This window comes from Ornithodoros turicata, chromosome 10, assembly GCF_037126465.1.
Source record: "Ornithodoros turicata isolate Travis chromosome 10, ASM3712646v1, whole genome shotgun sequence".
Lineage (NCBI taxonomy): Eukaryota > Metazoa > Arthropoda > Arachnida > Ixodida > Argasidae > Ornithodoros > Ornithodoros turicata.
Genome location: NC_088210.1, coordinates 16,511,230 through 16,536,578, shown reverse-complemented (window position 1 = coordinate 16,536,578; position 25,349 = coordinate 16,511,230). Strand labels below are relative to the sequence as shown.

The 25,349-nt window shown below is 44.4% G+C and overlaps 2 protein-coding genes across 3 annotated transcripts; one reads left to right on the top strand and one right to left on the bottom strand.

Moving 5' to 3' along the window:
- Nucleotides 1–5,045: 5,045 nt before the first annotated feature.
- Nucleotides 5,046–17,537, bottom strand: LOC135370700 (branched-chain alpha-ketoacid dehydrogenase kinase-like). Of its 2 annotated transcripts, none has more exons than XM_064604500.1 (11): nucleotides 16,934–17,537; nucleotides 15,274–15,342; nucleotides 15,071–15,181; nucleotides 14,664–14,711; nucleotides 14,237–14,356; nucleotides 10,403–10,498; nucleotides 10,013–10,086; nucleotides 8,280–8,408; nucleotides 7,442–7,534; nucleotides 7,194–7,355; nucleotides 5,046–6,288 (listed from the first exon to the last, which is right to left on the bottom strand). In XM_064604500.1, the coding sequence occupies exons 1-11, from the start codon at nucleotides 17,141–17,143 to the stop codon at nucleotides 6,144–6,146; spliced, it is 1,257 nt and encodes a 418-aa protein (XP_064460570.1). In that variant the 5' UTR covers nucleotides 17,144–17,537; the 3' UTR covers nucleotides 5,046–6,143. The 2 variants fall into 2 exon arrangements, with proteins under 2 accessions (XP_064460570.1, XP_064460568.1); XM_064604498.1 differs by having other exon boundaries at nucleotides 10,403–10,501; nucleotides 16,934–17,536.
- Nucleotides 17,538–17,819: 282 nt separating this feature from the next.
- On the top strand, nucleotides 17,820–24,138 carry LOC135370699 (large subunit GTPase 1 homolog). The gene is made up of 15 exons (XM_064604497.1): nucleotides 17,820–17,986; nucleotides 18,088–18,220; nucleotides 18,289–18,409; nucleotides 18,610–18,696; nucleotides 18,781–18,867; nucleotides 18,925–19,068; nucleotides 19,738–19,822; nucleotides 19,911–20,079; nucleotides 20,522–20,634; nucleotides 20,718–20,819; nucleotides 20,876–21,019; nucleotides 21,690–21,813; nucleotides 22,576–22,775; nucleotides 22,902–22,949; nucleotides 23,920–24,138. Exons 1-15 carry the CDS (start codon nucleotides 17,912–17,914, stop codon nucleotides 24,088–24,090), a joined length of 1,803 nt encoding a protein of 600 aa, XP_064460567.1. The 5' UTR covers nucleotides 17,820–17,911; the 3' UTR covers nucleotides 24,091–24,138.
- The last annotated feature ends 1,211 nt before the right edge of the window (nucleotides 24,139–25,349 follow it).

The following is a 25,349-nucleotide window of genomic DNA, read 5'->3' as shown; positions in this document are numbered from 1 at the left end:
GTAATTTCTCTCGCCGGCCCTGCGGAACACCCCACCCCCACTCCGAGACAAAACTCATTGGGAAATCCCAGCTGCCCCCGATATTCCCCGGTGCTCACCCGGCCTTTGTGCGTAAAGAAAGAGCTCCGTGCTTTGGATAGGCCGATAAACACACAGCTGTTTACCCAGAATCGCAAGCACCGAGGGATGTTGCGAAAAATTGGGGTAGGGTGGAGGCAATGTGTTTTTAATGTGCTAGTAAAATTGCGGTAAAACGGATCGGGGCGACGTCTTGTACGAAATAACCCCCAATTTGTCAAGCGACAATGATAAATTTTCCCGACTGGCTTGCAGCTCGTGATGACTACGCAGCCGACTTCTTTTGTTTAGGCACAGTGTTATGCGCGTGCAATGTAGTTTTACCGTAGGACTTGACGAGCACTGCGCAATGGACACTTTTAACACCTGCTTATGCCCATGCGCTGCTGGGCCTTCCTCCAGTATATGAAGGACCTCCGGCTCCCCTTTGCCTCCCCCCACCACTTACGCGGAGTTGAAGGGCGAAAGAAAAATTATTTACCGGACACAGTACCGCAAGCGACACTGCCCCAACGACCGCTTTATAGGCCGCACGTTCAGAGGTGCAGCTGAAGGGCGAAATTAAAAATTATGTTGTTATTGTTATCGGCCGCGCCGTTCAAAGACACGGCCCACCCGGGGCGGACCGCGTTACCAAAGGGCCCCTATCCGGTATATGAGGGACCAACTCCCATTTGGGCCCCTCCACCGCTCCACGGAAGATCAAGAAAAGATCTTCCCGGAACAGCACCGCAAGCGGTACTGCCCCGACGACCTTGTTGTTGAGAACGCGTTCGAAGACACGGCCCACCCAGGGGCGGACCGCGTTATCAAGGGGCCCTTCTCCAAATATGAAGGACCGGCTCCCTTTCGCCTCCCTCCATCAAGCGGGAAGGAATGACAGCTCCTTCCCAGCAGCGCGACGTTGTCCTGAGACTCCTACATGATGGTCATATCGGCCAGACCAATATGAAGATGTTGGCGTGATCATATGTATGGTGGCCGGGAATGGACAAGCATATTGACAGGCTTGTCGCTCATGTGGAGCGTGTGCCGCTTCAGCAGATCACCAGGTGCCAGTTCCTCTGCATCAGTGGGAAGTTCCAACACGGCTGATTACACCGGATACACGCCGATCTCGCGGACTTCGACGGGAAAACCTATCTCGTGGTAGTCGACGCCTACAGCAAGTGGCCCGAGGCGGACGTCGACCAAATCTACTGCTACCATGGAAACACTCAGTGATATCTTCGCTGCCCAGGAACTTCCGGTGCAACTCGTCACCGACAACGGTCCGCAGTTTACCTCATCCGTTTTCACAGGATTCTTGAACCGCCGTGGCATCAAGCATATCCTAACGCCACCTTATCACTCCAAATCTAACGGGCCAGCAGATAATCTTGTACGCTCGTTTAAGCAGTTTCTTCGTCGGCAGAAAGAAGGGAGAAACCAGGCAACAGGAGTTAACCGCTTCTTGCTGAAGTAATTAAGGGAAAACACCGCGCGCCACAACGGGACAGCCGCAACACGAGCTGCTCAACAAAAGACACTTCCTCACAGAAACTGACCTCCTTTGCCCAAACCATCCGAATACTTCAACTATACAGCGAGGGATCGGCAAAAGCGTAATTACGATTCCCGCACCAGGGGCCGAAGCTTTGCTGATCGTGACGAAGGAATCACTGGCTTCGGGACACTGTCATCCGCTTGTTATGGGTTATATCCCAACCTATGTTTTTACCACAGTGGACAAGAGGGAGCACAGGGTGCATGCGGATGATATCAAGAGCCGCCTGCCGGATCTACTAGACTTCGGTACATCACTCGACGGTGTGCTTCCTGACAATTCCGCCCTTGACGGTGATGCTCATTCCGTAAACGTGCCTCAGCCCTGAAGGTACCCTGTCAAGGATCGTCGTCCTCGGTTCGGACGGGAGGGATGTAGTGGCGTCAGCTGAAGAAGCTGAAGACATGCAGCTATATGCTAGGGCACGTGACAGCCGATTAATCCCGAATGCCGTCATTTGGAAACTAGAGCCGTTCTGGAAACTTGATTAAACGTCTTGTTATCTGGGACTCCGCTACAGTAAGGATCGTGGACCACATAGTAATGTTACGAAATGCAGTCGCAATTGCGTCCTGCGCAAGCGCAGTTGGAGGCGCGGAGTGTTCGCGGCGTCTGCGTACTTGTGCTAGCAGGCAGTTCGCACAGGGATGAGTATGATGCGATTTACTGCTCGCTCCCAGAGATCCGGGGACGACGCATGGATCTGCTCATCCCAATGAGGCCTGTGAGATGAAAACGGGATGATCTGAGAATCATATGCGCCTGCTGGATGTGGGCTGCGGATGTGGATGTCTGCTGGGGGTGGATGTGGACGACAGGAGTGGGGACACCGCGCGAACTCGTCGGCCTCACTTCGAGCACTCCGAGAACGGTTTTGGTCCTTTAATGTGCTTCCCAGGTGGGTTTGTTTTTGGCGCACACAAGGGTGATTGCCTGGAGAGCCGCTAAGATACGACGCGCATAAGAAAAACAAAGTCAATAAGAAAACTAGGAGCCCAAAATTGTGATGGGCTCAGGCTATCGAATAGATAAATTTTCTTATATTGCAGCTCTACTGCTTTACAGTACTTTTACAGTTACGGTGTAGCAGCTTCATGTATCACTGTTGACATGTGTCTAAAACTGAAGTAACACAGGCACCCCTGTAATGGGTGCACCGGAAACAAGAGGAAGGGGTACATCGTCACTAGTTTATGTGTGTGGAAAGGGGAGGCGAGAAAAGTCACTGAATACTATGTCGTAGTAAGCCACGGTAGTGGCGATTCCCTCTGGCGTAGACCCGGAGGCGGACAGGACGATGACGCGGCGGGATCTGACGAAAGTGCTCGCAACACTGCTCCCACGTCATGCTGTGCTTTCCACGTCATAGTTGTGTCGCCGATGTAAGGTCGCGAAATATTATTTTTTTTCTACGTCACACTACGTCACGGCAGCAGATCGGTCCGTCGGCGTTCCGCAGAAGGATGATTTTTCAGAGCCTATAAATTACGCTGTGATTAGATAGCGTTATATGCGGAAATCCATTTGCATCGTTGCTCCCGGTAGACTGCTCGATTACTTAAGCATGTTTTTGAGCAATCATAAATGTGACAATGAAATATGTTACATTTATCGTGGCTCGAAGCGAAACCCTGCCGCATCTGTCAAGCTGTCGGAGACAGCGGCCGCGGACGGCTGACACGATTCTCGCGTGACGTCAATGGTCCCGGTTTTTTTCTTTCTTTCTTTCTTCTGGGCTCACGCGTCGCTTACACATGTCTGAACCAAGGCCATTTAGGTGGTGGTGTTCGAGCTGTGCCGTTGTATGTCACGAGTCACGTGGTCCGGGATCATATAGTACGTCACGACGTCTCCTCGTTTTGCGATGCGCCCTTTCGGTGATGGAAGTGCCTCGAAGCGCTCTGGCGCAGGAAAAATCAAGTTTTGGCGCAGCATGGCGCAGTATGGCGCAGCTTCGCGATCTGCCTTCGGAGGGCACCGGTCGTGTATGGCTACTAATTTACACTGTGGAATGACCGCTTTCCACGTTAATTTCAGTTTCATGTGTCTTGGGAAATTTTCCCCTCAGTTTAGAGGCGCGAGATCGAGGTACCACAAGCCTAACCTGCTTCCGAGGAGTCGTGCATAGCGGGCGTGAACGCAATGTGTTTCGCCACAACGCAATGTGTTTCGTTGTCTCAGAGCCAAGCGATCCTCAAAGGACAACAAGGATGTTACAGTGACCGACAGCAACAGATCGAAATGCTATCTTTAGAGACACGCCGAGCTACCCTTAGGAATCGAAAAGCGGTCTTAACGTGGGGATCACCTCGTGCCTCTCAGCTTGGGTAGCGATGAACATAGAAGCAAACTCCAAGCTAGTTGGTGTATACTTGACGTTGGTAGCAAGTCCCTGAGCTCCGGGAAAACACAAAAGATAACACAAGACGAACAGCACAATCGTTGGACCCGTAACGTTACGGTGCACGTGATCATGACCTACTACTATACTAGTATAGAGTAGGTCGTGCACGTGATTCGTCCCGAGACTGCCTCACTTGGCTAGGCCAGGCATAGCTGGCATCGGCCGATTAGCAGGCTAGTAAGTCGCTACGACACGTTTCAATTTTGCCAAACGCTGGTTCGCCTAGTTTGCTTCGGGTTTCATTTTCTCGTGACACGTGCGACCTCCGTGGGCTGCGAAGTAGTCGCCTGCTCCGCACTTTGGCGCAACTTTGGCGCAAATGCAGCACAAACACCCTCTACGGCGCAGGACGCCTTGATTGGCGCAGCACTTCCATCACTAGCTCTTTTCACGAGAGGTGCGCGGAACAGAGGCCTCGCGCTCGCTCTGGAGGTCACCTACTCGCATCGTTCTTTCGCAGGAGCTCATTTTATTCGTTGCAGAACACGCTGTAGCGAAAAAAAAAAAAAAATTTGGGAGTCACCTCAGTGCTCCTTTAAAGAGGCGGTTGTATCCGGAAACCCATCTCTGAAACCGATACCACTATATGTTGCCGACAATCTACTTGGCTAATTTTTTCGTCCGAAAAATTTCCGCAGCCGTAGAGGCTCCGGCGTCGTGACGTCACTCCCTAAGCGGAGGCGTGAGACGGCCGCGCTCTGAGGAGAACAACCGTCCGCGGCATTCCTTTTCTCAACCCTCATTGCGATGGTGTCTCCTTTTTGAGGGAAAGAGGGAATGTCGGCTCATGGCTGCTTTTTCATGGAATTTTTGAAAAATGGCGTTTGTTGAAAATTCAATATAACCCACTTCATTAAGTTTTTCTATATAAATTAAGAAAGTGAACGTGCAGTGACGATAAATTGCACAGCAAAAATATAGTGCATGGTGGACCCTGTTAGACTGCTCCATGAATGAAGTAGCGAAAAAATTTGGCTTATGTCATACGCAGCATTACACAAAACTTGGCAAACCACCTTCATTCTAAAACAAATTTATTACAATTTCATTACTGCAGTCAGTATTTACACGTAGCAGTCACATATGATTCTAAATTCGAACACACTGCATTTGTTCTCGTGAACATTCACAACGCATCACCACGACAATACAAGGCAGTATTGAGTTAAAACCTAACATGTGTAGAAAAAGTGCACATTGTGCACATACCACTCCCGTTTCCACCTGGAAAAGGCATCTAACTTTAGAGTTCAAGCGTTATCTTCTACCCCGTACTACAAAGAGGACACTCTAGCAGCATCTTCGTGAACATGTCAGTCGCGTCACAAAACTCAAGATTCCGCCCTCCTGATGAGTCACGACAATGAACTAGAAGAAACGTGTTTGCCCAAACTTTGTGACAAATTACTTATCAACATAAGCTGCATGCAAAAATATTGACATAACACTATTGAAGCGCACAAATTATTAACACAACAGAAAATATATTCAACGTCCTGCCTGCATTAATAATTTGAGATTTCTTGTGCAGGCCGTGACCACCCTGTGTGTGCACTCAAAAAAAAAAGAAAGGAAGAAAAGTGAAAGAAACCCAATGGCAATCCTTTCATGCCCAGTGTAGCGGCGCCCAGTTAGCGCTGTCCCAGACCCTTCGATACATATAGACAAGCAGAAGATAGAGCAGTCTGTGCCTGACTAGCTACAAAATGTGTCGCATGTATCTCATGCTTAGGTCACTTCATTTCCAAATCCATATTTAATACGCTATGTCACGCACTCACCTCCATTCACATTGTCGTTACATTAAGCTAACACCTGTGTCATTACGCTACTCATGATGTAACTGCGGAGCACATGGTGCACATGTACGTGACCTCGAAGAGGCTAGGACGTACGAAACAACAAAAAAAAAAGAAATGATAGAGTTTGTGTGGCAGATCAAGCTCTATCCTTAGGCTTGTCCGTCATTTGAGAGAAGAATCCCCGAAGGAGCAAAGAAAAATGGATGATAGTATATTTGAAATGTTTTTTTTTTTTTGCGCCCTGTAACAAAAATAGGACTAACATATGTATATTCAAGAACCTCCAAACGTCAGAGTGCTGCACACCCCTGGCCTAGATGCGGAAGCTCTCGTACTTTCCGTCGATGTGGCGCAGGCGAAGGTAAACGTCTGTTCCGATGCCCTGGAGAGTCTCTATGGTGAGGCTTCCTCCGAGGTACTCGGCGTATGCCAGCGATGTCGGCAGACCGAAGCCAAAACTGTAAAAAGTGACACGTGGTGGCCGTAAAGCACACGAGAAAAGCAAACGTGTCACCGTTCCTGGGGAGTTCGGAAACCGATTAAAAAAAAACCCAATCCAAATTCCAATGGAAATCCGATTTCCAAATTTTTAATCTGTGTGCCACATGAAATAATCCTGGTGCCAAAATTTTAGTCCACGTACCACACAGACTAACCAAAGTACAAAAAAGGGTGCGCAGGAGGGAGGCATAGGGAGAATGTGAGACTTTCACACAGATTATAAGAAGCCCCGATTAATTTTCCAGAATATGAAGTTACCTATGCCGATCGGAGTCAGAGTTAAACACCTTAGCGATTAATTTTTGTAGTCACTGGATTACACTGAAAAGCACTCTGATTAATTCATATGGTACATGAATTCAAATTTTTGGACTTGGATTAATTCATATGGTGCCTGAATTATTTTATATTTGCACGTTGATTATTTGTGTAGCACCCGAATTAAAATTTTGGCATCCGTATTATTTCGTACGGAACACAGATTAAAAATATGGCAATTGGATTAATGTGGGCGGGAAAACCTGTAGTATCTTCTAGTAGTCAAACAGAAGCACCTGCCAACAAAAGCCCTAATGGACCATCGCATTCATTACGAAAAAAGTCGATGACTTGCAATCACAGTCGGGTCCTTGCAAATGTCCTCGCAGACAACCAATTTGACAACTGGTGCGTACAAGTAAAAATACGTCTACTGTGTGTATGTCCTGAATGTGGCGTAACACAGATATGCTAGGCATTGTCGCTGATCTGGCAACCTTGGTCTTTCCCGACACGTGAACAGGCTTCGTCAACAGAGTCACATAGTCTTTTTAGTACTAGCTAAGATTTAAACGCCTCTCACAGCCCCTATGGAAACTCGTACCCGTGCATGGGTCCTCCGCCAGGCCCTTCAGTGGGTTGGCTCATCATGTTACCCAGAAGACCGCCATCGTATTGTCCCTCGTGATAGCCAGCTGTTGAGAAGTGGTACTGCGTTATCTGACCCAAATGTTCGTGACTGATGCCCCCTCCACGGTCGGATATTCTGAAAAGTTACGTTGCCATCTGAGCAAACAGAGATCAAGAGAGAGAGAGAGAAAGTAATACCATCCCAACGTTTATCGAAGTTACCTAATTATGAAATCCACGTCATTGTTTGCGACAGTGATGGTGACTGGAGGAAGGCTGGACTCTGGAGAATCATTGTGGTACTCGACTGTTGCTCTGCAAAGTAATTAAAATTAATTAATTAAAAAAATAGAGTATATATAACATCCAGTGTATCGACATCTCAAAAATATGCGCGACACTGGTCACCGTTCACTGCCCCTCCTAAGAAACAGATAAAAAATTCATCTTATTCTATGCCTGGTCATTACCACGAAAAAGGAATTTGACAGTGACCAGTCAAATTTTACTTGCCCTACCTTCTTGGGCTTCCATGAGCCACAGGATTGTCTAAATTACTCATCAGTCTGAATTCGCGGATGAAAGAAGTGTTCAGTTTTCGTGCATAGAACCAGAACACCTGCAACTGTGCTGCTAAATTTTTGCCGTAAATAATAGTACTATTTAATATAATAGTATTATTTGCATGCTAAAATTTGTGGCCTGACTGGGTTACTTTGTGATGAGCCAGAGATTGCCCATACGACATTTGATAAAAACCGCATTTCACATCGCTGAGCTGCAAGGCAGTTTAAATGTGTGCTAGTAACCTGTACAACCAACTGTGGAAATAATGTTTGCAGCCACACCGTGGTTCTCGGAGCGTCAATTCGTGTTCAAGATTTCTGCATGCCCTTAAAATCTGGGCTTTTTTTTTATTTGTGTAACAGCCAAAAATTAGAGCTCACAAATATTAAGGGTTGTACAGTAGTAGAGAAACACCACAAATGCCTGTAGCTTTTCCGTTACATGGCTATGCAATACTGACAAACTTCAGCAACACCCATGAAGCTTTTCCTACCTGAATGCATTCTTGAGCAGCTCCGGAATGATGTAGTCCAGAGGCAGCTGAATATACGGGAAGCTGCAGTTCACGTGGCCATTGTAACGGACTGCTGGAGCTTTGCCATATTTATGCAGACTGACTTGCCTAAAGAGCACCAGTTTGATGAGATTAAGATTAAGACATTACGAGGATTAAGACACAAAGGACTAGGCCTTTCTGCCCCTCATTTAGCAGGCTAGCATACATGGGACACTACTCCAAGGCTCATCTTGGAGATATTTTGAAAGTAATACGAGTATAAGTGCATACAAGGTGAACAAATAACGTAAGTGCATTTGTATATACAAAGAGCTACAGCTACAGTGCACAACATAGAGCATCGAGACATTAGGAACACGGACCCGTCCAACAATTAAACCAGAAGCATTGCTGGTCAGGCTTTGCGCATACACTAGGAATTCGGCTGTTTTCAATCCCAAGTATCTCAAATATATTTCTATATTTTTTTCAGTTGTGACACATAAATAGTTAAATTTACACTACATGGTTTAAATTTGACACTGCACATTTCTTCCGAGTTGAATCCGGCTTTTAGACAATTTGGGCTCGATTCATGCACGTCTGCTAACTACTGAGGGAGCCAAAAGCCAAGTTGAGACGGGAAAGCTTTGTTAAATAGAAGCCCTATATGGGGTGTTTCACCTTACATTAAAAAAACGATAGTAACGATACATTACAGGGTCGACGCTATTTATCTCGGGGGAGAGATTTTACCACCACTTGTGAGCACATTTACCAAATTTAATTTGTGAGAAATTGAATTTTTCCAATTGAACTCTGAAATTTGCCAAGTCAACCTCACGTTTTTCTGTTTTTTTTTAACGGAAACTGAAAGTGCATGCAGGGTTTACCCTACTCTATTGCAAAGTGCATTCACTACTACAATGGTAATAGCCGGAACAAAATTGCGAAATTCGAGGGGCACAAATTGCTAGCCGCTTCCCTTTTCACTTTTCCCTTTCGAAGCTTCTGCTGATAACTTCAGCATGGTTGCAATGCAAAGCCATCTATAAGAAGAGCGAGAAGGAAACAGGAAGGGGCGGGTGACCGTTATGTACTTTGTAATGCCACTGGGGAGATTTGACGTGAGTTTTCCGCTTTTGTAAATAAAAACGTGGGGTTGACTTGGCAAATTTCAGAGATCAACTGGGAAAATTCTGCACGAATTAAATTTGGTAAAAGTGCCCAGAAGTAATGGCAAAATCCGCAAGATGAATAGCACTGAACTCATAATGTTTAGATTTAGTAATTTTTTCATACAAAGTTTTTCCATGTTATATGAAAAACCCCTGTATACAGAAACATTCCTACCTCTTCCTACGCTTAGAATTTTCTATCCTGATTCAACAACCTTTCAGAAATGACAAAAACACAGTGAATAGAGAATAATTCTCAGAAAAATTCTGCACAAACTCTCGTGCAGAGTCTGCACTTCATCACAAGCACAGGCTCGGCACGTACTTTAGATTGGATAAATAGATTAGATAGATAACATTAATTAATTAAATTATTTAATTAAATTAATTAATTAATAGAATAGATTAGATAAAATTACTTTTAGATGCTTCAGTTTTTTTTTCCTTCTCAGGATCAATACCCTCTTCAGTTGGATTGAGCTATTTTCTTCTTCTGATTTGCATTAAGTTCAATGACCTCTTGACACCACGACAGTAACACAGCGGACTTGCCTCACAAACTCCGCCCACTTTTCGATGACGTCCTTAGGCCGCATCTGCGTGTTGATTATTCCCACATGCTGCGGCTGCAAGCCAACAGGGAAGATAACAAGACTTCTCTTTAATTCACATGCCCAACTCGCTGACCTCAAGGTGGCAGGTAAGAAAACATGATGAGGACGGCAGTAATATGGCAGTGTGGACAGGATTTCAGTTATTCAAATTCCGTACTCTGTACTAATCGTAAGACCCGTAGAAAGACAACTGTGGCATCGCTCATGATCATTGTTTTTGAGTGAGGTACTTTTTGATTGCAAATTATAATAATAATTTGAATAATCTGCAAATTATTCAACCATTCATGCTCGAAAGACATGCCATTACAACACACATGATGCTTACACGATCTTTCCGCAGAGCAATATGATGTTCCGCAAGCATCCGCATACCCAAGCGTGAAGTTAGTGTGCGATCCAGAAATGTCTTTACCAGTTCCTCCTGCTGCAAAACATAGTAAAAGTGCTTCATTTAGGTCCCTTCGATAATTGTGGATATAAAAAAAATCTGTAGCAATGCTTGAGGATGCCATCACAGATCCTCTCTTTGTGCAGCATTAGGATGACAGCAGAAAGACAAGGAGAGAAAACTTGTATTTAAAAAAAAAACATTATTGTATCACATAAATGCCTAGATTCCTCAATACAAACACACACAAAAAAATCACAACAAAACAGTAAATGCAGCATCAAGAAGTGCTGGATGCCCAACACAAAGGTAAATTGCAAACATTACATGCGAACTCAGCTTAAAAATCCCTGACATAAAACATAATTCAACTGCAGTCACATAATCTTTAATGAACCTCCGAAACCAACCTTATACCCAAGGGGCAAAAAAGTTCAGTAGTCCAATTACCGAACGTGTGTTGTCGTTTTTTGTCCCTCAGTCTCGGGTTTTTAAGTTATGGATCTGTAACACCAGCTCGCTTGATACCTCTCTATCCTCTCGTATGTCTAGTCTATGTCTAGTCACTACACATGCATACAGCGTCTGATGCAATGATCAGAGAAGTGACATCCCTTGTAAATACCTATCCAAATGACACTTGAGCATGTGTTAGGCATGCTGCCAAGATACTGCAATGGGCTCCTCTGCACAATGCACTGTCATAAATATAGCAAGTATCGCACAGCGAACTTGGCCTTGTGTTTGCTGAAGAGTCAGATACCTTATCTCCTAACTTGCAGCCCCGAAGTCTGATAGCGTAAGTGCTTGGCACCCTTCCAAACCTGGCCCATATCCTAGCTTAGGTGTGCAACATACATATGCGGAGTCATTTAAAAAAATTGCAGCAATGTCAGCGAAAACAAGACAACTGGGGAAGAAGAATAAACAGGATGCCATGTTCACTGCAAATGCACCCAATAAGGTGCTCGCACCAATGTCACACTCTTTCCTTTTTAGGAAGCAACATGACCGCTGTGGAAGAGAGTGAAAGCTTCCTACAGCTTACAATGCTACAATCCTGGCGCTGAGCTTGCCAACGTTATGTTGTACAAGAAAACGAAAGTGCGCGAAGGAAGAAAATGCGCACAGACGTGTTTGGGTCACATGGGACAACGTGCTTCCCATGCTGGTCCATAATGCAAAAGCCCGAGTCCGTGCCCAGAAAAATAGGCGATGTCCAGTTGCCGGTGATGAGTAGATCAAAGAGTGATATTAAACGGTAGGAGCAACTTATTTATTTACACATTGAGACTTTCGTGCACAAGACTGCACTTCTTCAGGTTGCATAAAGATGTACCATGTTCATATTTTTGTAACCTGAAGAAGTGCAGTCTCTTGCACGAAAGTCTCGTTACCATATGTAAATAAATAAGTTGCTCCTAATAAATTTATATTCCTAATTAATATCACTCTCTGCCCAGACTCGGGCTCTTACATCATGGAGTTCATACACCAGCTACTCCGCATCTACGCCATTTTGTCAGTTTACCGTGCTGTTTCATTCATCAGATTGTCCCTTCACGTGCACATGAAAGACAGCTGAATCACTGCATGAGGCAGACATACAGGGTGTTTATTTTTATCCTGCGCAGATTTTTTTAATAAAAAAACTCTACGAGAACAACATAGATGTCGTTTTTGCAGTTGAGTTACGCAGCCATGCAGACATACTCTCGGAGAAAGTATGCAACTATAAGATGATTAACTGCCTAAAATTCAGTAGTGAACTCTTTAAATAGGATATTTTGGGCAAAAGCGAGATAGCAGAATGCGAGGCTTTATCCTCGTCATTACACTTTCAAAAAATCCTGAAACACGCATGTGCGTTAAAATATACATCACCAAATTTCTATGTGCAAATGAGCCGAAACCCAAACCGCAGCGACCAGGAATGCAGGGAGCACATCGCTCGTTTCACGTCAGAGGGCCATGTGATTTGGAGCATAGAGATGATTGGAGTAGGTGCCGATGTGCCGGCCAGATATTGACTGATTGATTGTTTATTTGTCGTCAGCAGTAATACATACAAAGCAAACCGCTTTGTGGTCCCGATAAGCCTCCGTCGGCGAAGGTGATGTGCTCCTGAGGCACCGTTTTCGGTTTAATCTCATTTGCATATAAAAATTTGGTGATGGATATTTTAACGCAAGTGCGCGTTTCAGGATTTTTAAAACGTGTAACGGTTTTCAACGAGGACGGTCTCTCATTCTGCTATCTCACTTTTGCCCAAAATATCCTAATTAGTTAGTTAATTTTAGGTAATTAGTCATCGTGTAGCTGCATACTTTCTTCAAGAGGACATCCTCTTCCTCCGCAAAACGACATCTATGCTGTTCTCATAGCTTTTTTTTTTTTTGTAAAAAAATCTGTAAAGGATAAAAATAAACACCCTGTATATAAGAGATGTCACAACCAATTGATGCCCTTTGCCTCAAAACCTATGAGCAGAAACCAGAGCAGAAACCATGAAATATGCAGGAATGACACAACAAACTTGAGCTGTCAGCTTCACCTTTCTTTCATTTGATGCTAACCCAAACGGCATCCTGCCAACTTGCCCCAAGACACAGCTTGTTGAGTGTGAGAAAAAAAAAATCCCCTTGGGTTTGAACTTTGCGCTCTCACCGCACACTATTTGCAGCAGCAGCTATATTTGGCATCATAGGTGTGAGGAAACCCTGACATTGGCTTCCTCGAGTGAGCAGCTGTTAGCGTATAAGTTGCCACGATGAGCAGCGGTCTCGATACAGATAAGCTTTCAGTGCCGTAACAATTCATTGAGCTACCACATCGTGGCTTACCACTTGTACTGTTTGACTTGTAAAGCAAAGTTGTTACTGAATGCAGTAAAAAGTTATTAGATGTTATACATTTGACACAAAAGTTAGACATTGTTGGGAACCATATCTTGTTACACTTTTTTTTTTCTACACATGTAGATCACAACAGCTCACATATTCGGGAAATGTGCTAAATATGGGTAACAGAAGTTCTCACATGCTGCATTACAAAATGTTATTCTTGTAATCCTGGCACTGGAAGCATTATTTCCTCTAAAGGTAACCACTGTGTAATAACTGAGATATATGGTAGTGAACTGTAACCAGAGCCTGGTGTTTTAGGGTTAAAGCCGGTAAAATTCATTTCTAACCCCGAATTTGCAAACTCAACCACTTATACGAGCATGGGTGAATCCAAGACTAGGAGTCATGTGGACTAGGAGCTTTTAGGTGGAAATGAAAGATGTGAAAACATGAAATGTGAACACACGAGATGGCAAGGGGCAGTGCAAAGTGCGCTGCCCCTTGCCATCTCGTGCGTTCACATTTCATGTTTTCACATCTTTCATTTCCACCCAAAGGCTCCTAATTCACATGATATTGCCAGATTTCACCATTTTATAGCTTCTAACATAAAAGCACATTTTTACACAGACACATCCCCATCTTGTCAAAAAAAAGAAAAGAAAAGAAACTGCAAAAAACAAAACTCGAAAATGCAAAGGCCTAACAGAGCCCGGTTCCCATTCAAATTCACCCGTTCAAGCCCAATCCAATCCGCTTCAGTAGTGTGTGCCTCCTTGAGACATTGACTCCTTCCATCTACTAATTGCTGTTATTTATCTCTTAATCACCCTCTATCTAGGGCTCCTCCACAGTCTTTCATAGCATATCTTATCTATTGGGCTCTTTCTAACTGTGTGGGAGAGATATGCCATAAATAGCTCACCTTGATATGCTTGCGACATTCCTTGAACCCTGCTGCCAGCTGAGTCACAACGTCCTTGTGATCGTCCAGTACTTGTTGGACAGTTTCGGAATATCGGCTTTCCGCCTCAAAATCGGTTATCTGCCGAGGGGAAGAAACTGAATTGGCACAACATTCATCAGTCGTCGTCTGATATGTGCGGTCTCGCAAAGACAGTCATCATCTAAGTTCAAATGCGTGTAATCGCTGTCAAAAGGAACACTTTGGTACCAATCTAAAGATCCGTTAGTGAACACCACGTGCATGCAGTGTTCTACATTTACATCATCCACACGAAACAGCACTGATGCTGCCAAACAGACGTGTACTTTGAGATGTACTTTTTGAAATGTTACACGTCGCTTACTTTTGGGAGAGCTCATTACATAGAGGTACACAGAGCACTTACTGGTGGAAAGTCTGTCAAAAGGTAGAACGTTCGGGTGTAGAGCTCGTGCTGGAAGTACAAAAGAGGGGAATTATAGCCTTCGGCGTAACATTTTTGTCATTTTTCCTGTCTATCTTGTTTTCTTTTTTTATGCATGCTTTTTTTTTATGTTCCTTCAAATCAAGAAAATGTCAGCTGCCATAGGCACGTCATTTCGTTCAACATTTATTGCCCGTACTGTCCAGTTCTCATACATTTCAGTGTCATAGCTAAGTAGGTATCCCATTTCACAATTCTATTTATCGAATTCTGCTGGAAAGGGTCAGTGCCCCCCCCCCCAACACACACACACCCGAGCCGTAGAGCCACAAGTCAAAACAGAACCTTCTTTCTCAGAGCGAAAACAAAAGCAATAAACAAAAACCTACCACAGCCAAAATAGTGGGGTTGCAGCCGACAATGAATGGCAAGCTCCGAAAGCCAGCAATACGATGTGCAATGCGCACCGGAAGCTCTTTGTGGAGGTATTGCGCACTTCGCTGTGGAATACATCATTGTAGATTAAAAGGACTGATTATAAGGACACACAGATCAAAGAGCTGCATGTTGCAAAATATTCAGATGAACTCACCAGAAGGTGGCTTCCGTCTGGAGATTTCCCAGAATACAAAATGGTGGTTGGTGTCAAACGTACAGATGGCTGAAATTAATGGGAATGATTGCATCATTCCAGGTGACATCTCTTATCAGATACAAATTTCGAAATTGCCATTCTACAGTCAGCCCTCGTTTTAACACGTACACTTTCGTCCAACTTTCATGCAAAACTTGTCCATAATATCGAACCAGATAGCATTTATTGTGAAAAAAACAAAAAAAACTCTGTTATCAGCGTCTGCTTGTGCGCATATCGCGTGCCTCTTACAGTCGATAGAATATCCGTAACTTTAATTGCTCAAGGCTCATCCCCGTTGTCTTCGAAGAAGAATTGCAGCACTGTCTGCAGCCCTTCCCGAGCCATTGCTGCTTTGACAACTGGCTTTGCAATGCCTGTATTGTCACAGTAAACGTCTAACAGTTTGAGGACCCCTCGTTGGATACTGGTTGCTCCACCATCACCACAATTGCATCATCAGTCGACTCCTTTTCGATGTCCGCTTCGTCGTCAATGCTGAGAAACTCCTCTGCTTCCGCATCAGGGTCCGCAGACCCGGCTTCCCGTAGGAATCCTCTTAACCTCTCTTCCGCCCCTACTTGATTGACAAACGGAGGATTCTAGAAGAAGGACGTGTCACCTTCCAGCACTCTCCCAGAGGTTGTGGTCATGGGAAGGTGTCCATAATTCGAGTTGTCCATATTAACGAGGGACCACGGTATTTTCCTTGTACAGATACTAATTTATGCAGAGAGGAAATTTCCGCTCACAAAATACTTATCCAGTGACTGGGTCGTGCTGATGTATGAAACATTTCGCGCCTCAGCTATAGTCGCGACCAGCACAGTGGCATGCCTGGGGCTGCGGATGTCATTTCGATACTGCACCATGGGTATGTCACACATACACAAACGAAATAATGGAATCTGTTTATGGTGAAACATCCCATTGCGGTCACCTCTCCTAGGCGTACGCTCCCCAGGTGGACAAGAATTCAGGTCCTGTGGGTGTCCGTACTGGAGGGGTGTCCGTACTGGAGAGGTTTCACTGTGCCTACTTTTTTGCTTCATTGTTCCAGCTTATGCATTACGCACATAAATTATGCACAGTTATGCACACAAAAACGTCAGCCTTTGTTGCATTATGCGCATAAATTATGAACAATTATGCACACAAAAACGTCGACCTGCATTGTTATTTGTACGCTGAACGTGTTTTTAACGACCCCACCCCCGTTAAGACGAGTTTTCCACGTGAACGTTGGTGGCGTCCCTACTGTGTCCGATCATCAAGCAAAGCTGTGGTAAACATCCACGCGACACACTTCAATCACGGCCGTCCGCACGCTGCAGGCAGTGCTCATTGTGTGCACGTGAAAACCTGGGCATCATCTGGGTCATTGAACCCCCCTGACCTGCCTTCCAACCCTTTAATGAGTCTACTTCGCGGTACACTATCAGGCGAAACAAACGAACACGCGAAACGAACCCTACACTGGAGAGAAAATAGCGAATACCAGTCAAGATGCCAGGACTCGAACGAACGGAAGTTGTGAAATTAAAAATGAAAACACATCATCGTTACCCTTTCCAGAGGTGTATGACGCAAGTATACAAAGAATCAAATTTATGCTTACCTTCGCAGCTGCAATGTCGATGGCAGACTGGTTGTAAAACGATTGAACGGTCCTAGACGGATCCCTAGCTTGAGGGATGACTTCGGCGCCAGAATTGGCGTATGCCACATTTCGGGTAGGCAAGATGCTTTGCAGGGCCCGGGCAGGAGTTTCGCAACAGCCGGCGGACCTCCATGACCCTATTATGCCTCGTTCCAAAATTGTCGCCATGACTGCGCTTCTTTACAAAACGTTGTGAAACCTTGCTTGAAATTAGACGAAACTTTCATTTAAACGACAGCCCATGGGACGAAAGAGATAGGGAATCAGCCATACGAGCTCGTTGATCACACTGCGATCAGCTGCTAGGCGTCAACGATGGAGTCACTACGTCAAAGAAAGATCTTGCGCTTGAAAACAAGGGTGAAAGATGCCCGACACATTTGAAGAGGAGGCTGGCCTCCCGCATAGCGCGAAACCGTCTCTCGCTGATTCACAATCAAAGTTTTTCCCACGACTTTTCCTGCGACGATGACGAGGTCGTCCCCATTACTTTGACGAACAGCGGAGCAGCTTCGCTGACCAACATCCGTTTGCCAGCGACTTTTGTCGGTGGCGGAGATCTCTCCCTGATACTCAAGTCGCTCACGTCCACAAGCTCTGCAAGAGTGCGCTAGTTTTGGTTTTTCTTTCTGGTTCACGAGTGTAATCCTAGTCAGTGCGGATCACGCCAAGGAAAGTAAACGTTCCAGACGTTACGTGCTTTATCTCAAAGAGGAAAGCGAGGGACACCTTTCATGAGAGTCTTCTTTTTTATTGGACTACCAGGAAATTGTCGTCGTGCTTGGAGATAATTGTGGACCGGTATGCAGCGCCACACCCAAAACAACTTTCCATGTTTTTAGTTCTGGTTTATGATCACGTGTACCGCATGCGTCCCATGTGTACGCAGGAGAAGTGTTGAAGGTGTTGTAAGTTTAAAGTTCTTCTGTGCGTACTATGACGAAAAAGAAAGGAAAGACGCAGCTGGGCAGGAGTTTAATTAAAGCAAAAGGAAACAAGTTTCAAAATGCGGTATTCAAGATCTTTACCATCTTTACCTCATCGTTGAACATGAATTTTGTGATGTCAGAACTTTTAAGGCTACATAAACGTACTACCAATCTTTCTTCTAGTCTTCTCTGCATACTACAGAACTCAATGATGGATACGACTGGGGCAGAGCTAATGTTACGAGTATTACGGAGCAGAATGATCTGGACGAATTCCTTGCAACTGCGGAACTGGCAGGAACAGACTTTACAGCAGGTAGCTGTGCTTGGCCCCGTTTCTACTCTTACAGCACAGGCCATTTATTACGCTTCTGTTTCTCTTAGAAAAGCTCAACGTACGTGTAGTGCAAGGTAATGCGACGCCAGGCATATTGTCGCAAAATGAGAAAGCAGACCTCGAAATATTGCACCAGAAACACAAGCAGTTCCTAAAGGTTCCACGGAGGTATGCATTGACCGTTGTTCACTGGGGTTGGATTTGAATAATCTATTCATTATTATGTTTTTATTTTTTATTTCGTGTTAGCGGACAGCGGAAGGTTGGGGGGGGGGAGGGGTTAGTATGCGTCCCGGGCCGACTTCAGGGAGAACTGTGCCGACATTCGTCTGAAAAGTCACTTCTTAATTTAATGTTAACTTTTGCAGACCACATTGGGATGAAACTACCACACCAGAGGAGCTGCATGCGCTCGAAAAAGAAGCGTTCATAAACTGGCGACGAGAGCTTTCTGAGTAAGATTACGCCGGGTCCAGCGTATCTTGAAAATCACACGCCACAAGCACTGTTGTCTAAGCATGCATAATGTCTTGTTTCAGGTTGCAGGATGCAGAAGGAATTATCCTAACACCGTACGAGAAAAATTTGGAGTTCTGGAGGCAGCTTTGGAGAGTCGTGGAAAGGAGGTAAAGTGACGCAGACACTCTTTTATCCCGAGAGCTTACGTATGTGATGTACTGCAGTGATGTCGTTGTTCAAATTGTGGATGCGAGAAATCCGCTCCTCTTTTATTGTGAAGATCTCGTGAGGTATGTTGCGGAAGTAGGACCCCACAAGAAGAGCATGGTTCTTCTGAACAAGTGTGATTTACTTACGGGAGAACAAAGGTGCGTAAAATTGTTCTTCGTTCACTAGGGTGACGTGTAAAAAAAGTTCTGCTCCTTTCATACAACTCCGGAACTGGCGTCGAGACTCTCACTAGGCCACTGTGCCGCCTCTTGGTGGGGATCCTGGTTTCGGTTTCGTTTCTATTACTTACAGTAAAAACTGTCATACTAGAATGAAAATGCGACTTACTTGGAACACATAGGTCGTTTTCGTCATGCATTGTCAGGAAAGATCAATGCTGGACAACCTCGTACACGTGCAATGCCTTGATACGCAATGCAATGTGCGAATACTGCCCGAGAATATCCCCCTGGTTCATTCAGTGAACACCAGGGGGCGACTTCCAAACTTCTCGGCGCCAATACCTGTACGCAAGAAGTGATAAAAACATAATTTGTGTGCTGGCAGCTGCTGCATAGAAATTTTAACATTTTACAATTTGAGTCTTTCGGAGGGGGAGTTGTAAGAAGTCTGAACAGTTTGAAAAGTTCATCTGTAATACCTTATAAAATCAAAGTGTGTGACACAGAAATTATTTTTGGAATTGATTCCTGGTACCTTGTGCGACAGTTTGTTTTCAATATAACATTTTATTATTGTCATCGACGCTCACTGACAAGCATTCCTGATGTGCTTTTTTTTTTTTCGTTTGTTTTGTTTTTTTGTAGAAAAGCATGGGCCGAATATCTGACATCCATCGGCATACATGCAGTGTTCTTTTCCGCACTCCTGGAAAGCGAGGAAGCGAAAGAGGTATGTCATCTGGCTTTCATATACCGGTTGGCCATATTGTGCATGTGTGTCTTTTGCTGGTAACAGGTCTCATTAATCTGCTGCGTAGGGTTCTCTCGAAGCAGACGACGAAATGGGGAGCACAGATGATGAATGTTCGGATGAGAGTTCAGACGAAAGTTCCTACGAAAGCCTGCCTGAGAGCTTGTACGAAACCTGTGATGAATCCTGTCCCAGTCCTGCTCGTAATACTCCCCTGCACACCAAAGATGCAGGAGGTATGCAGTATTTTGCGCATTTCTACTGCAAGTTTCGAAATCATGGTAAAACAGGAACCTTGCCAATGCTGAGGAAACCTGAGGAACCTTGCCGAGGAGTCATCACCTTGAGCATGAGGAGAACGAAGTATGCAGGAGTAAGTAAGTATACAGGAACAAGTATACTGGTTTTTCGTGAGCTTCCCGTATACTGTGTTCTCCTCATGCTCAAGGCGATGCTTCCTACTTCAAGATCTGTGTTTCTGCTGCAGCTCATGTTGTATTACTGGTAATCCATATTTCAGGGAAACAATTGGGATAAAACCTCCCAATCATCAGCGTGAAGTAAAGTTTTTTTTTTTTTGTTGTTGTTGTTTCATGCTGTAAGTCATGATAATCATGTATACTAATGGATATTGTAGATCAATGTCATGTTGTTGTAACTACTGGTCAACATTTTCAGAAGGACCACTGAAAAACACTTGTCATCTGCACACGAAGGAGGAATTGTTACAACTTTTTAAAACTGTGCACACCGGTCCAAAAGTGAAAGAAGGAATGACAGTCATTGGATTAGTAAGATATGGTCTCAATTTTCTTTGAAATTGTGTTTTACAATTTGTCAAAGGGAATGCCAAAAATGAGAATCCCTTCCTTAGGTCGGGTATCCCAATGTTGGCAAAAGTTCGACTATCAATGCGCTACTGCAAAGCAAGAAGGTGTCCGTGTCGACGACACCAGGAAAGACCAAGCATTTTCAGGTGATGAGGAAGTTACTAGAAGTGAACGTGCGGCTGCTGAACCGTTGGTTTTTCAGACGCTACACCTGGATGAGGAGCTATGTCTCTGCGACTGTCCCGGTTTGGTTTTCCCAAATTTTGTGAGCAACAAAGCAGAGATGATCGTCAACGGAATCTTGCCCATCGACCGGATGACGGATCATGTCCCTCCCATAAATATTATATCCTTTTGTCTTATTCTGCGACTTCCGGCAGCAAGCCGAGGGCACACAGGGAGGACTGTGACGTTCCTTTGAATATAGCGCGAGGACGGTCAGGCGTGGGCGCCCTCTCTCACGTCTCCTCCTCACCTATTCTCTGCCGCGGGACCTGCCGGGTTCTGTAGCAGAAACAGACTATTCACGGAGTTGAAGTCACGTGTAAATGGTGTGTTGCCGTAGGAATGCCCTCATGTTATCGCAACATTGTAATGCTGATGACACACAAGTCTATCTTCATGACAATTTCAAGTCGTGTGGATTCTAATTAGAAGCCAGTCATTGAACCGTATGAGTCATTAATGACTCGTAATACCGATAATAAATTATACCACTCAAGTAAGCAAAATATGATGCAGTTGTTTAGTAAATAAGGGAATCCGCTACCTAAGAAAACGAAGATCTACGAATTGATGCTTTGTAGAGCAAACTAGCCCTTCAAGAGCAGTGATGATGTCTACTCCCGTGAAGTACCACAAACAGCAGTTCGAATCGCTAGTGACGCTGGTGATACGAGGTTGCCGCTGGATGTTCGATTTGGCAAAACGACTAGAATATTGGCAACAGTAGATGTTTTTGTCGGGCGTTCTCTTAAGAGCATCCCCGCTTCCGAGGTTCCTTGACAAAGCGGAACGTTGCCAGTCTCATCCCAAGGCACATCCTGGAGTGTACCTATGGCATAATGCTACCACCTCCACATGAGACTGAAAACCCGGACAGGCCACCAAATTCAGAGGAGTTGCTGAATGCTTATGGCTGTAAGTACTTTTACCTACCATGCTACTTCATTGAATTAACTATAAAAGTCAGACACTGTGTATACTTCTGCACTGTATATGCTATGCAAGTAGGACAGCCTTTCACGCAGCCCTTCACATTTTCCCTTTCCCCTCGTGCACGTAGAACGGTCTCTCTCCTACTGGATGAATAATTACCTAAAATTCATTAATGAGCTTGTTCATCAGATGTTTTCAGGGAAACGCAAGATAGCAGAATTGGAGCCAGTCATTATCTAAATGCACCCTGTTTTGCGTAGTTCTGGTTTCGGCCATTTGCATATCAAAATTTGGCGATTTATATCAACGTACATGCTGATTTCAGGATTTTTAAAAAGAGGGTGGATTCAAATAATTATTGCCTCCAATTTTGCTATCTCGCATTTTCTTGAAAACATCGTTAAAAAGCTAATAATTGAAGTTACGATAATTACTCATTCAATAGTTACATGACTAGTACTTAGTCTGGCCCGCCTGCAAAAATAGTGTAAGTGCTGCTCTCACAGTTTTTTTTATCTGTTTATGTTAAAAATATTTTAAATATCTATATTTTTCTCTATATATTTATATATAAATATAAACATATATATTTATATATAACTATATAAAAAATAGATAAAAATAACTTTTAAATACATTTATATATAAAGAATATATATAAAAATTATTTTTATCTTTTTTTTTTTTTTAAACCCCTGTGGTAAACTATGCCTCTACATTACGCCGTATGCATACTGCACGCAGACATGAGGGGCTACATGACACCCAGTGGTGTGCCGGACAATCCTAGATCATCGCGGTACATCTTGAAGGACTTTGTGAATGGCAAGCTAGTCTTCTGTACTGCACCGCCTGGAGTACCTCAGGACAAGTACCATGTGTACCCCCCAGACAGTCGAACAAAGGCCTCTACGACGGGCACACAGCAGCCAAGAAAAGAGTGGGTAAGTATTTCGAGACATGTTTTTGTCTGCCGACATGTTGTTTATAATTATGAAAGCATTAATTGCTTCAGTTCTTCGTTTCATAAAGTCATCCAGGTTCTTTTGTAACCATGTGCACCTTCACAGGCAAGGAAGACTACCAGCAGAGACATTGACAAGGACTTCTTCAAAAAGGTAAGATATAAATATTTGTTGCATAAAAATAAAGCATTTCACCCAACAAAGAGGAGGGATAGGTGTATTATGAGAGAGGGAATATTAGCCAGATGAAGGTCAGCTTGCTGTTCCTCAAAAAGAGGAATAAAACATGGTTCATCAGCCATCGTATCGGTTAACATAGGAAAATTGAGGATCATTGTACCCTCACCTGTTCTCTCAAGAGAGATGGGGGTGCTGCTTCAATAGATAATAATCTCATTTGTAATAAGAATAAAGTTCAGAAAAGGTGCTTGAATTTGGTCAGTGTGGTACACCAAGTGATGCACTGAAATAATGTTGAAATGGGTATAGATTATATGCTGGGTACAAGATATAGCACTGGAATTATTCTGGGAGGCATCATGTCTGTTGTTCCCACGCTTCCTCATGAAGGCAATAATTAAGCAATGGGTGACTTGCACTTGTGGAAAAAGTAGCCTAAAAAAGGCAATTAATTGTACTCATGGAAATTTCTATAAGTCTAGGATAGTGTCTCCTCTTGTAGAGATTGGACAAACTATATACATTGGTATAGCTAACAAAACTGGTGATGGTATTACGACACAACACATAGAACCGGACAGGACAGGTGCTCACTTTCAACTATGTTTATTCAGCTGCAGTCAAATGTTTAAATAAGCAAGAAAGAACAACAGGCTTCCCCGTGCTGTCACTAATAATGCAGTCACAAACTTTATAATCTAGAAATTCTATCACCTTTGTTTATGTATTTGGAACCAAGTCACCAGTTTTCTTAGATATAAACCAACTAGCCCAACAACATATACTATTATATGTGGTATACAGTAGCTTATGTACGGTTTGGGTTAGACACAACACAGTGTGCAGTATACTGTACACAGTTAAACCCTTCTGTTTTGGGGTTTTCTGTTTTTCCAAAAGTGTGTGTGAAGGGGGGTAAGTGGCTCTAATTTTTTGTACCCAGAGAGAATCTCAGGTGCACTCCAAAGGGAAAACGTGTATAACATCATCGGCTCAAGTCCCGAGCACGGCTGGAAGCTCTTCCGAAGTTGGAAATTCCAAACCGTGGAAGAAACACCACAACACCAAGAAGCGGGAAAAACTGCGTCGGGTCTATGCTGCTCATGACCTGTAACATATGGGTTTGCGTCTAATGTAAATAAATACGGTGCAGTTTAAGCTAGCACTTGTAATTCTTGCGTCCACGTACGAGCTCTTTATGAAAATTCCCGTTGGTGGTGATGACAGATGGTTGATGATAGACAATGACCACAGTAAGAAGAACCTTGGTGTCGTGTTAAACTGACACGATACATACAGGGTGTGACCGCACACTGAACTGGAGCCGTTTACCGATTTGAGCAGCAGCATGACCGAGCGGGTTAACCCATCCGCTTCCGAAGCCGGCGATCCACCGGCCTCCGTGAAGGGGGCCAAAGCGGAAGAAGACGGTCATCCGCCGGCTTCCCGACAAGCACTTGTTTTAGAAGCATGCCAATAGATTGCGACACTGTCAATGCTCCACTCGTCTAGTTGGTCCTTTTAACGACAGATGGCAGTGGTAATCCAGTATTTGCGGTGGCAATTTGCGCAGGAGCGCATTTTTTGTACAAGAACACATGATCGCGGAGAAGCAGGAGTCTCACCAGTGATGAAACACTGCAGCGATTATTCGAGAGCGACAATGGTGAGGCTTGTTATGATCCAGAATTTACGACTGACGATGAATTAGAGTATAGAGTCAGTGAGGTGTCCGATCTTGACGTTTCGGTGGTTGTGCGCCTCGGATTCTAATTCACCAAGGTAGGTTGCTTCTTCTGCCTGCCCTTCTGCTAGGGAGCCCAGAAAGCCATCCAAAAGATTTTCTCTTTCTGGCGAATTACAAAAGGATGTAACCTGACGTGACAACTAACGCAAAACAATTCTCTGTACGCAGTATTTTCCTTCGAATAAAACGCCGCCAAACATCAACGCGCCCGTTCCCGCTCGACTCGCTCTGCGGGCCGAAACGAGGAGGAGCAGGATTATGATGTCATCAGGATTACGAGAGAGACCGCACTCCAATCAAGGGGCGGCGCCTTTTCACACTTTTTTTTTTTTTTTTTCGTTTCTACTCCCAGTTCTCTCTCTGTGTAGCAGACGACGCTTCTCCAAACAAGCAGACCAGTTATCGGGTTGCACCGCGATGACGTCAAAACGACTCCGGTGGCTAGTTGCGGGCATTGCCACTGTTGCACGTGGTCAAAAATGATTCAAAATTGATTTTATTGATTCATTGATTGATTGATTCAATGATTCAAAATTGAATTCTGGGATATGTATGCATCTGTCGAGTGAATAACTTCGCATGGTGCATTTTAGCAGGTCAGGTTAACGGCTTAGTTTGAAAGAATG